At 45.7% G+C, this 18231-nt stretch overlaps 1 protein-coding gene across 2 annotated transcripts in view; it reads right to left on the reverse strand.

Annotated features, from left to right (window-relative positions):
• The window catches only part of LOC138525980 (trifunctional purine biosynthetic protein adenosine-3-like), a 615458-nt gene that overhangs the window by 149859 nt on the left and 447368 nt on the right, over positions 1-18231 (reverse strand). For both annotated transcript variants that reach the window (XM_069636272.1, XM_069636273.1), the window contains 2 exons: positions 15330-15470; positions 10119-10249 (listed from right to left, as the gene is read on the reverse strand). In XM_069636272.1, coding sequence (XP_069492373.1) covers positions 10119-10249; positions 15330-15470 — 272 coding nt within the window. The remainder of the gene's footprint in view (positions 1-10118; positions 10250-15329; positions 15471-18231) is intronic.

Below are 18231 nucleotides of genomic sequence, written 5' to 3' on the forward strand. Positions count from 1 at the left end.
TGTAACCCATGTTTCAGTAATATAGAGGGTGTTATGGTTGGTGTTGGTTATGAGGTCAGCAATGTGGGCGACCGCTGAGCAGGTGTTAACCATCATAACTGGACCTGGGAGGATGCGAGTTTTAGGCACACTTTGCAGGGGAAGTTGAGGAGGGTTGGGAAGGCGGCTGTCAGGGCTGCTTTTGGCATTTGGCTGTGTGATCATTGGAGAGGAGGGCAATTGGTTGTGGTGACAGGAGACGCATAGTCATGTCTACCTGGTGTACGACAGGCAGAGTAACTGGCACTTTGCCCCTACCAGACCGCAACAGGACCAAACAGGAAATACCCCTTTCTTTGTCTGTCCTTCACTGCAGACGCCTATGCAAGAGATGCCCGGCTATCTAACAGCTAAGAAAGGAAGAGGTGGGGCTTAGGTCATGTGAACTGGATCTACTTGCACCATCTGACCAACTACAAAAGAAAGGAGGCTGGAAGGCTGCTAAAGTGGGTTGAAAAAGAGGGCAAAACTAGAAAGCACCAATAGGTTAGCAGTGATTAACAGGTGGGTGGGGCTTAGCTCACATGACCTTTATCCACTTGCACCAGCTGACCAACTGCCTTGGTTATGATATGATTGGTTATTTATAACGCGCTTAATATCCAGAGGTTTCTAAGCGTGGACCCGGGGATCGAACCTGTGTTGCTACGTGTCGTCTTGCTTTCAATGCGAGCACGTTGCCCCTGAGCTATCTTCCCAGGACTAAATTTGCTAAATTGGGCTAAAATTGTACAGTCTCATCCAGTGTATACTAGACACTGCTCTATCACCTGAACACAGACTTTTAAATGTTCTACATATATGTTGCACATGTAAAAGTGCTACATTACCCGAAACTGGAGATGAAATACATGAAGAACTGTAAGCTTGCACAGACATTCCTTTATTTCGACCAATATCTTAATATAGTGCCTTTGTGTTGCCCCACGTCCCCCTGGAGAGCTGCGTCTTGGATGCTTGACCATAGGGTCAGCAGGTGGGGTCAGGAGACTCGGAAAGTACTGCACGCTTGCGTAGATCGGTGCTGTGGCATTAGCAGTTGAACAGAAGCCCCCAGAGATTCTCGGGACTGTCAGAGCACGCTACTTTTCCAATTCTATGACAAGACAGGAGGCTCATATTATGCATTACAATCTTTACTCTGAAACCACAGCAGCAAAGAAAAAACTTTTACAAACAAAAAAGTTTCAACAACAGAACTAGATAAAGTTCAATGTCAATGCATGGGGAACTCCCCAAACCATCATGGAGGATAGGTCATACCCTGCAGGGGACCAATGAGCAGGGACCCTCCTTTATATATGTCCATTACTCTAACGCCAACCCCTCTTTCTTTGCTGCTGACACCACAGAGCTAAGTCACCCCTTTCAGTTGTGTCTTACATTGTTTGTCAGTAGTAGGCTTTATTAGTTTGAATATGACATATATTATTTATATGGTAAATATGTGTTAATTACCTTTTATTATAAAGGAATTTGTGTATTTGATACAATGTATCTGGATAGCCGCGTGCGGCCGTTGGTTTCATTTTGGTGTCTTTCAAAAAGAAAATATGTATTATGCTCATACTTCCTGTTTCAGCTGAAGCAGTGGTGCAATGGTTGAATTTCGGACTACAGTCCATGAGGTTGTGAGTTCGAGGGAGCTCTCTAATTTATTTCTTCTTTAAAAATTTCTCGCGCTTGTAAACTCAGGTGTTTCTAGTGCATTAATCAACTCGCTCCCGGCGTGCGCGAGAGCAGTGTTGTTTACACTGTTCCCTCTTCATTTCGCCTGTTTGAATTCGTGCCCCTTGACAGATTTATGGTCACCTGGGGATTCCAGGTGCTGCAGGCTTTGGGTTCGGCCTGCCCCTGTGGCTTATGTTTGTAACAAAAGCCTCTGTTTCAGTACTGAGCCAAGTTAGCTCAAATATAGAGCTGCAGGTCTCCCATGCAGGAAGATTTGTATATTTTAAGATTAGATATTTTAATTGTTATATTTTAAATAATTGTATTTTACAATGGAGGTATTTGATTGTCACCTTTTTTGCTCAGTTGAGCAGGGATTTCCTAATGGGCATTTGGTTGGTTCATGACTTCTTCAGAAAGATTATAGCACAAACAATTTAATAGTAAAAATGTGGTTTTGTTAAATGTTTGTAATTTCGTATCCCTGGTGACACAACACATTTCCTTACCTTTAGTGCTGGAAAGAAAGAATGTTTACTGATAGACTGTGGGTTTGTTAGGTCAAAGTCTGACCATCCAGCGCAAGAGCCCGATGCACTGCCAGTCTGCAGTTTTATTTTATTTTCTTTGTTTATTTATTCATTTACTTATTTCTTAAGTTATGTGCTTTGCCTTCACTGTAGGTGCCATAAATTCGGTTTCAGGTTCAGCCTGATTCTATTGCGAGGTTACCCCCTCGTGTACTGCTGATTATCACACCCTGCTCGGGCGAGCAGTTGGAGGTGCACTTGCTCAGTGTATCCTACCTTCAACTTGACAGTTTTCTTTTGTTTGGGTTATCTTCCCTGGAAAGGTGCAGTCACCTGCTCGGTGGCAAGGTTGCCTGGGGTTTCTGCGAGGGGTCCCCTTGTATACGGCTGTGTCCACACCCTGCTAGGGTGAGCAGTTGAGGTACACTTGCTCAGTGTTTCCTCCCTTAAAGTGGGCAACTTGGGTAATTACCTTAACTGGCATGCACCATAACCTGCTCGGTTTCAGGCTCTGCCTGAGTTCTAATGCGAGGTTACCCCCTCGTGTACTGCTGATTATCACGCCCTGCTCGGGCGAGCAGTTGGAGGTGCACTTGCTCAGTGTATTCCTTCCTTAAGGTCGGCAGCTTTGTTTAGGTGCTGCATATGGCTGACGCCATTGTTTGGTCTTGTAGGCGTGCAGTAACCTGCTCGGTTTCAGGCTTCGCCTTGTTCCTACTGCGAGGTGCTCCCTCGTGTACTATTGGTTGCCTCACCCTGCTGGGGTGAGCAGTTGAGGTGCACTTGCTCAGTGTACGCTTTGATAAACAATATGTTTAAGTGTTGACTGGAACACATTTGCGTTTTTTCAGAATTGTCAGTGGCCCAGAAAGCTCAGTGAGTATCAGCTTATATAAGGGCCGGGGATTCGGTCCCCTGTGAGGGCGTAACCCCTCTTCTTTGGATATTTTATATATATTTCATATATTATATATTCTTTATTTATTAAGTGCTTTAAAGAAAAGAGTGTGGAAGTGGTTGTAAACAGACCCATATGGGGTTGTACCTTCCTCTCTAACCATCTATCTGGTGTTATCATTCATCTTTTAGTTAAAAATTCTGTCACCCTTTACCTTAGTTAGTTTCAGGACAACTCAGTCCTTTCCTTAGGTTTTGATTCCCGACCTCAATTGCTCCACCCAATACCAGTGCTGATTAAGCTACAGTATTTTCTCTCAACATGAGGAAGAATAAAGATGATGCGTTATGCCTCTATTGAGGTCTGTAGGGCTTAAGGCTCTCTTTAGTGGGGACGTTTGTTCTCCCCTACTTTTGTCCCATTGGACATTCCTTATTCTTTTGGTTTCTGGTGGAGACAGGGTCAGCTCGAGGGTAACCGTTCAGTTTTTTACATGACAAGTTGAGCAACCATGTTTTACTTGGATGGAGTGTTTGGAAACACTTGATGGTATCAGTTAGACGAGTTGCCAAATAATAACTTGCTGGCGCCTGCCTCATGTTTTTCCTCCCAAAGCTTGGCCTATGGTTCAGCTAACCGTCTAACAGTGTGTTGCAACTTCTCCTCTGCTCGAGGAGTACACGCAGGCTTCTGTACCCTCATGAGCGTTGCTTAACCTCTTTAGAGTGCTGTTTTCATATCCGTGCTGACCGTTCTGATACAGGTTCCTAATTTTGGAAGGTCTACATCAGTCTTTTATCCAGCTGAGATCGATAAGTGAACACCTCACACCACACAACGCTCGTAGTAGTGTTAAGCACCACTCATATACCTGAGGGTTCGTAGTACTGTATAAGTACTGTTTTGCTATGGACAATGTGCTTAGTTTTTCCTTCCCCTGATTCCCTTAGTGGCCAGTCAGCCTCACATGAATACAGTGACTCAGACCTCAGGGTTTGAGGGGACAGTGGTCCCAGATTTCTTCTCAACCTTGCATTTACAGGGCATTGATAATTATCCAGAGTTCTTTCCCCCTCATTCCCCTTCCTGCCATCCTTGGGGGAGATTGCATCATATTATTACGCCTCTGGGAGTATCCAATGGTTTCAGTTTTCCTGCCATCCTTGGGGGAGATTGCATCATAATATTACACCTCTGGGAGTATCCAATGGTTTCAGTTTTTTCCTTTTTACAGGAGTTCTGGCGGGTGACCAGTGCAGACTCGCACTGAGCATTTCCCTCCCGTCTGTTACTTTCCTTTGTGCTAATCTCTGGTATTTCAATAAGTTAACTGGAGTCTGTCCAGTCAGGGGATTGGTTAGAGGCGCTAGTGGGTATTTATTTCTCTTAACGGTGTAAAGCGGGGCTTTAATGTGGTCCTCAGGGTAGTTTTCTTTCTGGATTGCAAGGTTTTTCCTTTGGATAAGTGGGGGAGGTTTCTCCTCTTTTGGGAAGGCTCAATATCCCTTGGTGGGATAGAGGGGTCTGGGAGTGATACTATCCCCCATCCACGTTATGACCCTCTATCACGATGCGTTCCAGAGTCTATACATTAACTTTCAGACGGTGTCTGCCGCTACGATTACCAGAGTGCTGGGATATATATTTGGTTGATGACTTGATTATCATAGTCACCTGCATGGCAGGTGGACCTTTGGGGTTTTCACAAGAGTTTGTTTGCAGTAAGGTGCCAGCTCAGGGTGCTGTGAGCTTCAAAGATCTGCAAATTGGCTGAAATATAGGTTGGACCTCTTCTGGTGTACACCTTCAGTTTAACCATTTAGTGATCAGTTCTTTGCAGTTTAGAGTCTTGCTAAGATTTTGGAAATTTGGTGTCCTCCTTCGGTTACTTTTGATCCGCTAGGGGATTTATCACCAGGGAGGAGGGATCAAGGTTCAAGCACCGGGCATACCTACAAAGGAGTTTAGATATCACTATAATGGTAGTGATTGGATGTCGGATACATTTTTTCTTCTTGCCAAGTTTGGCCTCTTAAGGATCAGGTTTATAATATCTGCCTTTTGTCATGGTAGCAGAGTCCTTCTTCAAGAGTTCGGGAGGTCTGAGGGTCTCCGTGTTGGCGGTTTGACGGGTTTAGCTTCTCAGGTGGGGCCCTCTCTTCCATTCTGCTTCTGCCTCCAGAAGACTTCCCTCCTTAGTATACACATATGTCTGAAGACAATTGTAGATTAATTCTATTGCTTTTCAGCTCCGCTCAGGATGGATTGTCCTATTACAAAATTTATAAAAATGATTTTTTACTCCCATTTTACCCTTTTGAAGATTTGTCTTTCCCTCTTGGTTCCCCAGTGTAGTTCTGTGACATGCCCTGTTTCTAATGCGATATCTTCCTTTAATGCATGGGATGGAACCTATAAGACTTTCACCCCTATGGGGTACTTTTCTTTATCTCCAGGAGAGCTAGGTGTTTGTTTTCATTGGTTTGCTTTCTAGGTCCCCAAAAATGGTACGAATTTAAGTGTTTTGAATATTTGATTGAACAACATAGGTGTTTATTTCAGATGGTTTTGTCCTAACCTATTAGTATAGGAAAACTTTGTTCAATGTTTTCCCCTCTTTTAACCAGTTGGTTTTGGTGGCCTGTAAGGAACGCTGGATTTGGCACATTCCTGTTTTTCTTGCAGTGGATTTGACTTTGCCTTATAAGACAGCTTTTCGGGCAACCTAGTCTTGGGCAATTCTCTGATTGGTCAACAGATTGATTTAATGAAAGCATTTAAAAAATGTTACCTTTCCTTTAATTTTATTATATTATCTATTATATTGGATCATTTTGTACTTACTAATGAGATGCAAGGGCTTTGAACTTGCATAATATGAGCCTCCTGTCTTGTCATAGAATGACTAATCCCCCACACTAACGTGAGATGGGGGTTTAGATTCTATTAAAGACAAGGAGGCGATTATTATCCCTCCCACCCACCCTGGATATGATATGATATGATATGACAATTGTGATACGCATGTACACAGGTGGTTCAAGTGAGAACATTCTTTGGTTTGTTGTTCTTCCCAACCACCCACCCTTCTTGCTTGTTGTTCTTACAGGTACGAGTTGAGGTTCTGCTCAGGAGTGTGGATCGCAGTTACAAGTTCTGGAGTGCGTGATTTCGGGTGAGAAGTCCTATCCAGAAGAACTTCTTCATTGCTTCAGGCTGCGGAAAGGTTGAGATCTCCGGTTTCACTGGATCCTTTTTCTCTGCGCTACGCAGTTCAACCGTTCCATTGGGCGTCTGGTGCAAGTCAGCTGCAGAAAGAGGGGTTGGCGTTAGAGTAATGGACATATATAAAGGAGGGTCCCTGCTCATTGGTCCCCTGCAGGGTATGACCTATCCTCCATGATGGTTTGGGGAGTTCATTGGTAATGCATTGACATTGAACTTTATCTAGTTCTGTTGTTGAAACTTTTTTGTTTGTAAAAGTTTTTTCTTTGCTGCTGTGGTTTCAGAGTAAAGATTGTAATGCATAATAATCGCCTCCTTGTCTTTAATAGAATCTAAACCCCCATCTCACGTTAGTGTGGGGGATTAGTCATTGTGCATTTGTACTGTTTTAGTGCCTACTGGGAAATTCGAACTTTTAGGCGGAAGAACATCCATGTACCCTCTAGCATACCTTTGCCTATCTAAACCTCTCCTTCTCGCCATCTTGTCTGTCCCTTCCCCTCTCCTTCCCCCACCCCCTCTCTCCTCATTATGTCACAGCACTGGCACTCTCTGAAACACTGTCAGGCCTAGTATGATAGTTTCTCTGTTTCTCTGTCCGCCTGTCCCTTCCCCCTCGTCCCCTGCCCTTTCTGCCTCATTTGTGTCAGAGCACTCGCACTCTCTGAAACACTGTCAGGCCTAGTATGATAGTTTCTCTGTTTCTCTGTCCGCCTGTCCCTTCCCCCTCTTCCCCTGCCCTTCCTGCCTCATTTATGTAAGAGCACTCACTCTCTGAAACGCTGCCGGGCCTAGTATGATAGTTTCTCTGTTTCTCTGTCCGCCTGTCCCTTCCCCCTCTTCCCCTGCCCTTTCTGCCTCATTTGTGTCAGAGCATTCACACTCTCTGAAACGCTGTCGGGCCTAGTATGATAGTTTCTCTGTCCGCCTGTCCCTTCCCCCTCTTCCCCTGCCCTTTCTACCTCATTTGTGTCAGAGCACTCGCACTCTCTGAAACGCTGTCGGGCCTAGTATGATAGTTTCTCTGTCCGCCTGTCCCTTCCCCCTCTTCCCCTGCCCTTTCTGCCTCATTTGTGTCAGAGCACTCGCACTCTCTGAAACGCTGTCGGGCCTAGTATGATAGTTTCTCTGTCCGCCTGTCCCTTCCCCCTCTTCCCCTGCCCTTTCTGCCTCATTTGTGTCAGAGCACTCGCACTCTCTGAAACGCTGTCGGGCCTAGTATGATAGTTTCTCTGTTTCTCTGTCCGCCTGTCCCTTCCCCCTATTCCCCTGCCCTTTCTGCCTCATTTGTGTCAGAGCATTCGCACTCTCTGAAACGCTGTCGGGCCTAGTATGATAGTTTCTCTGTCCGCCTGTCCCTTCCCCCTCTTCCCCTGCCCTTTCTGCCTCATTTGTGTCAGAGCACTCGCACTCTCTGAAACGCTGTCGGGCCTAGTACGACAGTTTTGTTCTATGTCTCCCTGTAAAACAGTCTCTTGCTGTTCTATGTCTGCGCCATTTTAACGCTTATAGCGCTTGCTCATTCTGAATGATTCAAGGACCAGTAAGAATGTTTTTACCGCGTTTACCCCTTGTTCCCTCCTCTGCCTTGAAGCGCTTTGAAACATTGTGTATCGGCGCTATACAAATGGCCAATACAATAAATAAAATAAATACTGTGTACCTTGCATAGGTGTTTTGGTCTCAATAAAACAGGGTCGCCAACAACTACCTGCATTCCACTCGTTTGCATTCATTTGCTGCATACAAAGAAACCCACGTAAGTGCCTTCCACCCACTAAAAGCGAAACACTTGTTTGGAAAATCACAGGAAAAATAAGAAATAACTTACTATGTATGTTGCAATGACCTGGCTAGAAAGCAGCCACGTGATCTACAGGAAGGGGTAGATGTACACTTTTCCATTATGTTGTCATTTATAGTGCAAACCTAGCACGAGAGCTGTGGAGCACTTTACACTGTGTGTAAGTGTTGGGCATGGCGTTTTGGACAGTGACGCAGTACTGTTGCCGGAAGGGAGTAAACACGTACTAGCTTTACTTGTGCTGGAGTTACTGATGGAAGAGCTGGGCTTTTAGCGTTTTGCGGGACTGGAGGATGGTGGGGTGCCCCGAACCTGCTGCGGGGACCGAATTCCACGGGTGAGGGCATGGAGGACTGCTGGTGATAAGGGTGGGGTTGGTTAGTGAGTCCAGTCATCATCGGCCACCGTAAGGATGCCAGAACAGCAGGGGACTTATTTCATTGCTGAAGTGCAGGAAAGGGGGTGCTCACCTGATGCTGATAGCCAGGGGTGCTGGTAGGTCTGGAAAAGATACAGGGCTACGCTATTTTCAGGACTGTTGGGACTTACCCCATGAGCTTCTTTCTGGGGCTACAACTAAAAGACCCGGGGCTCTCCCCTAGTGACGCCTCTGCTGATAACTAGGTGTTGTTCCAGAGTGTGGGAGCGGGGAAGACCTCTTGCTGTCCTTGGGGGATGGTGTTTTTCGCTTCGAGGTAGGACAGTGTCTTTGGGATTGGCGCTTTGTAGGCAACGCCGGGCATCGTGAAGGTGATGCGCACTTGGAGAAGTTCTTTGGGGATGTGGATGATGTGGTTGGATTACTGTAGTCCCGTGATGAGAGGTGTCACGGCACGCTTTCTGGGAGTCCAATGGTGGAGCTGGTACACCTGCAAGGAGGATGTTGGCACCATCTAGGTGGGAGAGCAGCAGGCACACTCAAAACTGAATTCCCTCTAGGCACTTGAATTGGAAGTGTTATCATCCCCTACCTCGATGGCACTACCTTGCGAAGAGGGACGTCTGTCCCGCAGCTCTCTGGGTGGGCGTTCTGGCTGATGGGTGATCTTACCAGATGGCCTCCAGGCGCCATGAATGTTTCTCTGTCGCCTGTTCAACAGCAATTAACTGCCAGGCTATTATGCAAGTCTATGCAAAAACGGACGAGCATACTCGTCCTTGGCACCAAAGGGGTTGATATATTTTGGAGAGAAGGCTGAACCACACATTTTGCTTCCAATTAGCTCTTCCTCTGACCAAGCAGTAAGTGGCAGGCCCCGCCTTCAGCAGCCATATTATGTTATGTTATGTTATTTTAGCGGTACTTGTATAGCGCACCGTCACCAACGGAATTGGTCCCCAGGCGCTCTGGCGGATCTGTAAACAGGAAGGGTGGGGTAGGGTTAGTCGGGAGGATGGGAGAAGGAGAGTGGGAGAAGTGGTGTGCTGTTGGCAGCTTCAGCTCGGTATACACCGAGTGCTGGGCTTTGGTGCTAGTATCGGATCGGGTGAAGGCCTCGAGTGCTGTGGGTGAAGTTTATGTGTTGTTGATGCGGTGTGGTAAAGTGCGTGCGGATTGCTGGGAGAGAGATGGTTGTGTTTTTTGTGGGTTTAAGTATGCAGTAGATTGAGGGTTGGGTTAGTGGGGTCTGTATCCTGGTTCAGTACTTATGATTCCGTTAGATTTGTATACCTGTGGGTTCGGATGTTGCTGGGTCCTCGTAGGCCGACTCAATTTGGTGGTGTTGCGCTGATCCAATTGTATCCTATTATGCTGTCAATTTCTCTGGTCCGGTTTGAAAGAGTGTTTGGCTTAGTGCAGCAAACATGTTTTGAAATTGACAGCAATACATATTGCACAGTGTTGTTTATACAGCTGAAGCACTAGGAGCGGAATGACCAAATAATACAATCATTCCCATGGGAAATCGCAGATGAACCGAATTGTGAAAGATGTTCAGTGTCTCCTTACCCGGGCGGCGATGGCCGACCTCGCCGCTTTCTTGAGCTCCTCCACGCCAAACCTGTTGGAGATGACGAGGGACACCTGCGCGTAGCTGTCCGGCTCCTTGCAGCTGGCTACTACCGCTTCCAGATGTGAACCTCAAAACAGCAGCAAATAAGAGAAACATTGCTCCATCACAATTCATCACAATGCACACAATTCACGCCTGTCACAAGGGGGAATGGTCACGCAGCTACGCTAGACGCTTGCAACTATGAAACGTGCGCTGGAATCCTAGCGTGCCCACTTTTCCAAAGTGTGTGATCATGGGGAAATTGCGTTACTTACCTGTGCCCCATTTTACTAACCCCGCCAAATAAAGTTGAGTGCTTAAAGAGATTCATTTCATAGTGTGCGAGCTTTACAAAAACATAACATGCCCACTATATTAAACACCGGAAACAAGCTTGAAACCTTCACTAAATGTAACATTGCATAACCTTGTACACAAAATGCTTTCAGGAAAGTGTTGCTGTAATATTTTTTAATTATAGTTCACTTAATGACCTGCTTTATTTTACGATTGGAATAAAAAGGAGAAAGCACAGTGGGCATCCATTGCTGGCAGTTATCGCGAGAGTAAGTTATCTCGAGAGTAGAGTGTAGGAAGTTCTACAACTGTGATTATGGTCTATTTCAGACATTATTTGTGCATTGAAAAATCTGAAGTGGACTGAAACTTCCAACGTATCTGGTGCCGCCCGCCTTTAATTGTAATTAACATGCTTAATCCTTTCCACAAATAAATGGTACCTTCCACCTGCAGTGACACTACAAACAGGGACAAGGTAAGGGTCAACTGCAGGCTTTCATTTTAGGAATTCCAGTCCTATATTGCTCTGACGTAGCAAGTGTAGTGAGCAAGAATAGCCCCGCAATCTGTGGTTTGGGAGGACCACCCCGTCTTCCCGCCAAGATACTTCCAGGCTCTTTACAGTTAAATACCCATGATATATAGGGAGAATCGTTTACCTTGTCAATATATTCCATTGTCCTTGGAGATTGTCTATTGAATGCGCTTCCTCTCAGTTGTGAAAACATTTTCAACTTTAATGGCACTAGTAATAGCCGTAAAAATATATGGGTGTAATGTTAATGTGTTCATTTTATAATTACCTCCATAGCTTACGTCAGGGAGGCTCAGTCATGGCATCTACATATAATACTCACCAACATATTATGGATTGTAGGCATTTATTTGTAACAAACAAAGTAAGAGAAGTACAACGTACTCGAGAGTCTCTGCATATTGTTAATTCTGTTCGTAGCTAGATCAGGTGCCCTGATTAACGAGCGCGCTAACGCTTACTCTTAGGGACAAGCGCAGCACCAAGAAATAGTGAACATCTATACAAGTCCGTATCAGAAGACCAACATAACACCAAGAGCATTGTTTGGTGAGTATGTATTCTTAAAATATCTGGAATGTCTGGACATAGTCACAGATACAACATAAATTGCGAGTAAGGTCAATGTAGAAAACACTACGTTTCCAGAACTCACCGTGCTCGCATTCTACAAACAGGTTTGAATGAACCGGCACAAGAGACATTAAGACCAACACTTAAGTCCATGTGGAGGACGTAGTTCTCTACCAGCATTACCACAGTACATGTTGGTGAGTATTATATCGAGATGCCATGACTGAGCCTCCCTGACGTAAGCTATGGAGGTAGTTATAAAATGAACACATGAACATTACACCCATATATTTTTCAGGCTATTACTAGTGCCATTAAAATTGAAAGAGGTTTCACAACTGAGAGGAAGCGCATTCAATAGACAATCTCCAACGACGATGGAATATGTTGACAAGGTAAAGGATTCTCCCTATATATTTTTAGCCACTCAAACTCATTTGGCAGCACTAACATATAGTAAAACAGTATAAATATGTATTCAACAGGTCTACCCAAAGACTAAGTGACTGTGACGGTGATCTCTAAAAGCACAAAGTTCAAAGGTGAAGTACCCACTAATTCTCTTCGGGGACAGTTGCTCTATCTTTCAGCATTGAAAGCCCAAACTAACACGTGATTGTTTGCAATTTTTTTTATAGAAAAGAGAAAATTGAAGACGAAATATAATTGTTTGTTCCTGAGGAAGAGAGATTTCTCTTGAAACGTGTCGCGCTTTCCTTAACACTTATGTTTGTTTTGAATATTTGTACAAGAAATGATGTATCAAAGAAATCAATGTAATTGAAATTGATGTGAGAAATGATGTCTCTGATCGGTTGATTATAATGTGTGATATAACATATCATGATTAACAAAAAGACATGTCTAAATATTAGACATTGTGAATAAACTACCAGATTGGATTAATTAAAAACATTCTAACAAGTGTTCACTCTACTTATGGTTCAGCATATTAATATACAACAGTATACAAATTGATCTAAAAACTTTGACTGAAATGTATGTTCAGTAAATCGAGGTGTGCAGGGGACGGGAGTGCCCAGGAAATATAGACACGTTGTCTTTATCTTATCTATATTTCTGACTTTTGATACCAGAGTCAGCTATTTCTGCTCTGCACCCCCAACCTGATCTAAACTATTAATGAGCTATTTCCTAGCTCTGAAAACTGGAACTATCTACATTTTGATTTAAAACTAGGTGTTCTTAGCCACTTTCGAATTGTGTATCAGAGAGTTGCTTGTCTCTTATCATTCCTCATTCCACTCTCCACTGCACGCTCTTTCGATTCCTCCTTTTCTCCACAGTCTTCACGGTCACCTGATCGCTCTTCTCTCCTCTGATTCTGCCCTCCTCTTGACCCTGAGATATTTTTAGTGTGGCACTCCTTTTGACTCTGCTGTGTATAATCTGTCTGCATCTACCGCTCCTTCACTTTCTCGCCTGCCCTCCCTATTAGTTACTCCACTGGGCCGTCTTTCTCTTTGCTCAACTCCCTTCTGGTTTTCTTCAGCATTCTCTCCTGCATTCTTTTTCTTTAATTCCCTTCACTTCTTTCACTTACTTCCCTGCCTCAGTTCTGCCTAAATCCTATTTGATACTTCTTTTCTTCTTCTCAGAACTCCTTCTGGGCGTCCTCATCACTTTCCCCAAATCCCCACTTTTGTACTCCTTTCCTGTCTCTTCTTTCATCCTTCCTCTACTAGTTCATTTGGTCTTTTTATGTGGGGCCTCCAAAAAGCAGAAAAAAAGACATAGAACCAAAGAGCTATGCCAAGGGTTACACATCTGCAAAGAAGGGAGGAGTAGAGGAAGGCAAGAAGGCATATTGGGTGAAAGGAATTGAGATGGAAAACAGGTGTCAAGGGTGGAAGTGGGGAGGAGATTGAGAAAAGAAAGAAAGAAGAGAGGGGAAGGAGGTTCTATGTCTTTTTTCCACTTTTTGAAGGCCGCACATATAAAAGGCTAATTTATTTCGGTCGATTTTGTGCGGCCCTTAAATCACCCAAAAAGCAAATAACTTTTTTTTTACATTCAGGTGTTTTCACGCCTGTCCCTCCATACTACCCCGCTCCTCCACCCCGACCACATACACACAGTTTAATTTCGCCCTCACCCTTCCCATACATTCCTTTTCTCCCAGATTAAGATTGTTTGTAACATTTGTGACAAAGACACCTGCCTGACCTTGGCAACCCCCAGTGGGGTGGTCCCTCAGTGTCAATGTTTCACCCAATGAAGGAAGAAGTGATTTGCATGGACTGCACAGTTGAGGAAGTAAACAAAACCCATTTCCCCAGCTTTACTAGCATTGCCGTGAACACACCAGCGACTAAAGTACTGTAACAGGCACAGGGAGCTTCACCTACTTACCACAGAATGTCCTGACTTCAAACGCACAGGCTGAGTACGCAGAGGGATCCAGATTGACACATTCAAGGACAGTAGGCATTCGAGGGACAGGACAGGAGACCCCATTTAGGTGCATGCCCTCACGGAAATCCAAGATGACGGATGGCCTTATGTAATCTCAGTCCAGCCCCCTTCAAACACACGTGTTCAGCAACGCATGGTCCAAACACAAGAGAGCACAACCCCCAGTACACAGGTCTCCCCAATATCCTTAAACACAATTAAAAGACAGGGGGATAGCTACAATGGAAAGCAGCCAGTTCAATTCTCAGCGTGGAGCTGGAGGAAATCGTTTGGGGAGGGGAGGGGCGAGAGGAGTACTGAGAAGTGAGCAGGCGGTCTGAGATGGAGGTCAGAGGGAAAGTTTGGATGAGGGTGGAAAAAGAGAGAAACATCAGATCGGCAACGGTTGTTAGGGAGAGGAGGAAGTGGACCATCAGAGAAAGAGAGTTGGGAGGTAGAGAGAGGTACCGTCATCAGGAGCAGAGTTGGTGGAAGTGAAGGAGGCAGACCATCAGAGAAAGAGGGAGAGCTGTGAGGAGGTTGGAGGAGACCTATTACCATCTAGAGAGAGTGAGAGTGGGGGCGGTGCAGAAGTGCCATTACTGATCAACAGACCAGGAGGGCAAAGGAGGTTGAAGCCCTTTACATCGATGTGGAGAGAGAAGACCTTGAGGGGGGATACCAAAATTATATCTGAGGAGGGGGGGTGAGGACACATATTTCTTCTAGGCAGTGAGAGTAGGGAGATTCCAGAAAACTAGGCCAGTCAAGGTCAGAAATTAGGAGAGGCAGGAGGAGGTTCGAGACAGTGCAGTCTCACTGTGGGGTCAGGGAATTTACACTAAGAGATGGTCAGCAAGGAAGTGTCCTGGGATCATGACCCTAGAGCAGGAAGGTTGTCACCCAATGTAAGGCGCCCCAGTTTTCACTCCAAGGGCCTGGCAGAGTGGGTCAGTACTGTGAAGACTCACCCAGTCTTCGATATCCTGGGGGAGACCTATAGACTCGTGCACGGAGCATTCTGTAAGCGGAAGGCCTACCACTGTACTGAACCAACAAAGGTTTAGAAACTATGCAAACCAGCAAGGGCTATCGATTAGACAGTGTAGTAGGAGTAGGATGGAACTGTTTTAAGAGACTTTTTGGGGGGGCTTTCACTGAAACACTTTTCTATGATACCTTTGGTATTGTTCTCAAAATAAAACCATCTTTTCTTGCTGAAACATACCTTTGTGTCAGTCTCTTTGTGACCGTCACCCAGTCACCCTATCACACACTTTACAAACATTATGCCCTAGACTCACAAAGAATCAAAAATATCATAGGGCAGTTAAAATCCCACCTGTCCCAGAGATGAGAACTGCCACTTTTGCTTTCTTTTGCCCGAGGAGGGTCTTTTCGGCATCTGTTGCAATGAGCTGGGAGTGCAGGTTTCCCGCCTGCATTGCTCGCAGAAGATTATAGACTTCTATTTGTCGAGAATCTGCAACAAAACGAGAAAAGGTGACAGTTGCATCTATTTTTATAAATCACCTGAAGGCATGATAACTGATTGAGGTTTTCTATATTTACTCTGCAATCCAGTGTTGCAATATACTCTTGGGATTGAATGCCTCCCTAATGGTTGCAAAAAAGGTAAAGGTGACATTTAACAGCTCCAAAAAATAGATTGTGACATAAGTTGAAGACCTTTGTGATTACTATACAGTGGTGGAGAATTAATTGCAGTATTGCAGTGTGCAGTAATGCAAGCTACAAAGTACATTTCAAATGTGGCAGTAGAAGTACCTCAAGTTGTTATGTGTTTCACCACCAATGAAGCACACAAATCTTGCAATATAACCCCCATCAAAAAGCTTTTGTTATGATTATGTGTCTTTCCTCTTTTGGATTTCATGACTAATAAGTAACAAACAATGTTTTCTTTGATGCCAAGGTGTTGGTATTTGTTGATCAGGTAATAAATATAATGTGGCGTTAATACCCTGTTCCAAGGGCTGGAACGGGGGCAGGGTGGAGTAACGGCTCGGCAGCCCAAATTATTGGGCCGAGCGAACCATTTTATATGGGCGGGGGTTGGGAGCCAAGATGGAGGGGGCGAGGTAAGCAGGAAGCGAAAAGGTAGGTCTCAGTAAGCTTTCGGAACTGAAGGCGATCCGGCTCAAGTCTGAGAGGGGCAGGGAGGTCATTCCAGACGGAGATACAGACACCTTCCCCCCACTCTCTGCTTGGAAAAGCATTTTATATGCAGAGTTAGAGCTAGACGGCCGATGGGCTTTTGCAGGAAGGTATTTAGCGAGAGAGTGTTGGGTGTAGAGGGGTCCCATGCACCAGAAAGCCTTATGGGTGATGCAGAGGGTCTTGAACCTGATCCTCAGGGCAACTGGGAGCCAGTAAAGAGATTTTAGGGCTGGAGCGATACGGTCCCTGGGTTTAAGGCCAAGGATAAGTCTTGCAGTCCTATTCTGGATTAGTTGAAGTAGGCGAAGGGAGGAGTTAGACAGAATTAGGAAGAGGCTGTTGCAGTAGTCCATCCTGGAGTGGACCAGATCTCTGGAGACATTGCGGTTCTGGGGGAAGGTGAGCAAAGGGAGAATGCCTCTGAAGAGGTGCAGCTGGAAGTGGGCCTTCTTGGCAAGGTTTGTGATGTGAGCAGAGAAGGTGAAAGAGTAGTCAAAGATGACACCAAGATTCTTTGCCTCACAGGAGGGTGATGAGAGGGGGCCCATCGATGGCAGCCAGAGTGTGGGAGAGAAAGAGGGAGCAGGGGTCCCAATGAGAAGGATCTCTGTCTTACTGGCATTAAGGCAGAGACTGTTAGCAGTGCACCATGCCTGAATAGAAGACAGGCAGTCAGGAATGAGAGAGGAAGAGGATGAGGCAGAGCAGGAAAGCTTGAAGGAGAGCTGTGTGTCATCCGCATAACACTGGAAGTTAGAAGAGAAGGTGGAGATCAAATGGGCTAGAGGGGCCAGGTAGATGTTGACAAAGCCAAGGCGAGAGGATGGAGCCCTGAGGGACTCTGCAGGTGGAGAATGAGATGGCGGAGAGAAAAGGGCACAGTTGAACCTGGGAAGGTCGGTCCAAGAGGAAGGTCGTCAACCAGTTCTGAGCCAGGTCCATGATGCCAAGGGTATCACAGAGCTGATTTATCAGGGTAGCATGATTGACTGTATCAAAAGCAGAGGAACGGTCAAGAAGGAGGAGAACCAAAGGAGAGCTGGTATTGAGATTAGAGAGCAGATCTTCACAGGTGTTAGAAGAGCAGTTTCCGTGCCTCTGGCAGCTCTGAAGCGGGACTGGTGGTCATCGAGACAACCAACCAATTCAGTGTGGTGGATAAACTGGCAGATGGCCAGCTTCTCCAAGAGGTTGCCCAGGAAGGGGGCAATGGAGATAGGACGGTAGTTTGCCAGACAGGAAGGGTCGGCAGAAGGCTTTTTGAGGAGAGGATGCACAAGGGAGTGCTTAAGAAGTGAGGGGAAGGATCCAGTGGTAAAGGAGTGATTGCAGAAGTCAGCCAAGGCTTGAGCAAGGGAGACAATGTTGTTCTTGATAGTTCAGGAGGAGCAGGGGAGCACCTGTTTGGATAATACTTTCATAGAGCAGACTTGTCTAGAAACCTCATCAGGTGTTATGGGAGAAAAAGAGCAGAGTAGGAGGGGAGGGGAGAGAGGACCCAAGGGGGGCCTGAGGGCGATTGAGGGAGATGGGTGAGGAGTAGAGGAGAGTGTGGAAAAGATGTCCTGAGTTTTAGAAATGAAGTGAGATGCCAGAGAGAAGTGCATAGTGCCAGGGACAGCAGAGGACAGGTGGAGACTGCAATAGGGTTGTTGAGTTTCTTGCAGATTGTGAAAAGTTCAGCCATGTTGTTAGTGGATGCAGAGATGCAGGCTTGGATATAGGCTCTCTTCTTTGAGCAGGTGGAGAGCCCGTATTGCCTTTGGAGCAGGAGGCAGGCCAGTTTGTCAGAGGATGTGCTTGAAGCCTGCCACTTCTGATTTGCCACTCTGCACTTGAGTTTCAGAGCGGCCAGGTCGGAGTCATACCAGGAATTGCACTTGGTGGCAGGTTTCATGTGGATCTTCATGTCAGGGCGAAGCATGTCCAGAGTGTTGTAGATGGAGAGTTGAAGGATAGTAAGGGCTGTGTCAGAGTGAGAGTCGGTGGCCGGAGTAGGAGGGGGAATGAATGTGGGGGCAAGAGCAGCAACTGACACTCGCTTCATAGGTCAAATGACGGAG

Source organism: Ambystoma mexicanum, chromosome 7p, assembly GCF_040938575.1.
Source record: "Ambystoma mexicanum isolate Mex_15411 chromosome 7p, UKY_AmexF1_1, whole genome shotgun sequence".
Lineage (NCBI taxonomy): Eukaryota > Metazoa > Chordata > Amphibia > Caudata > Ambystomatidae > Ambystoma > Ambystoma mexicanum.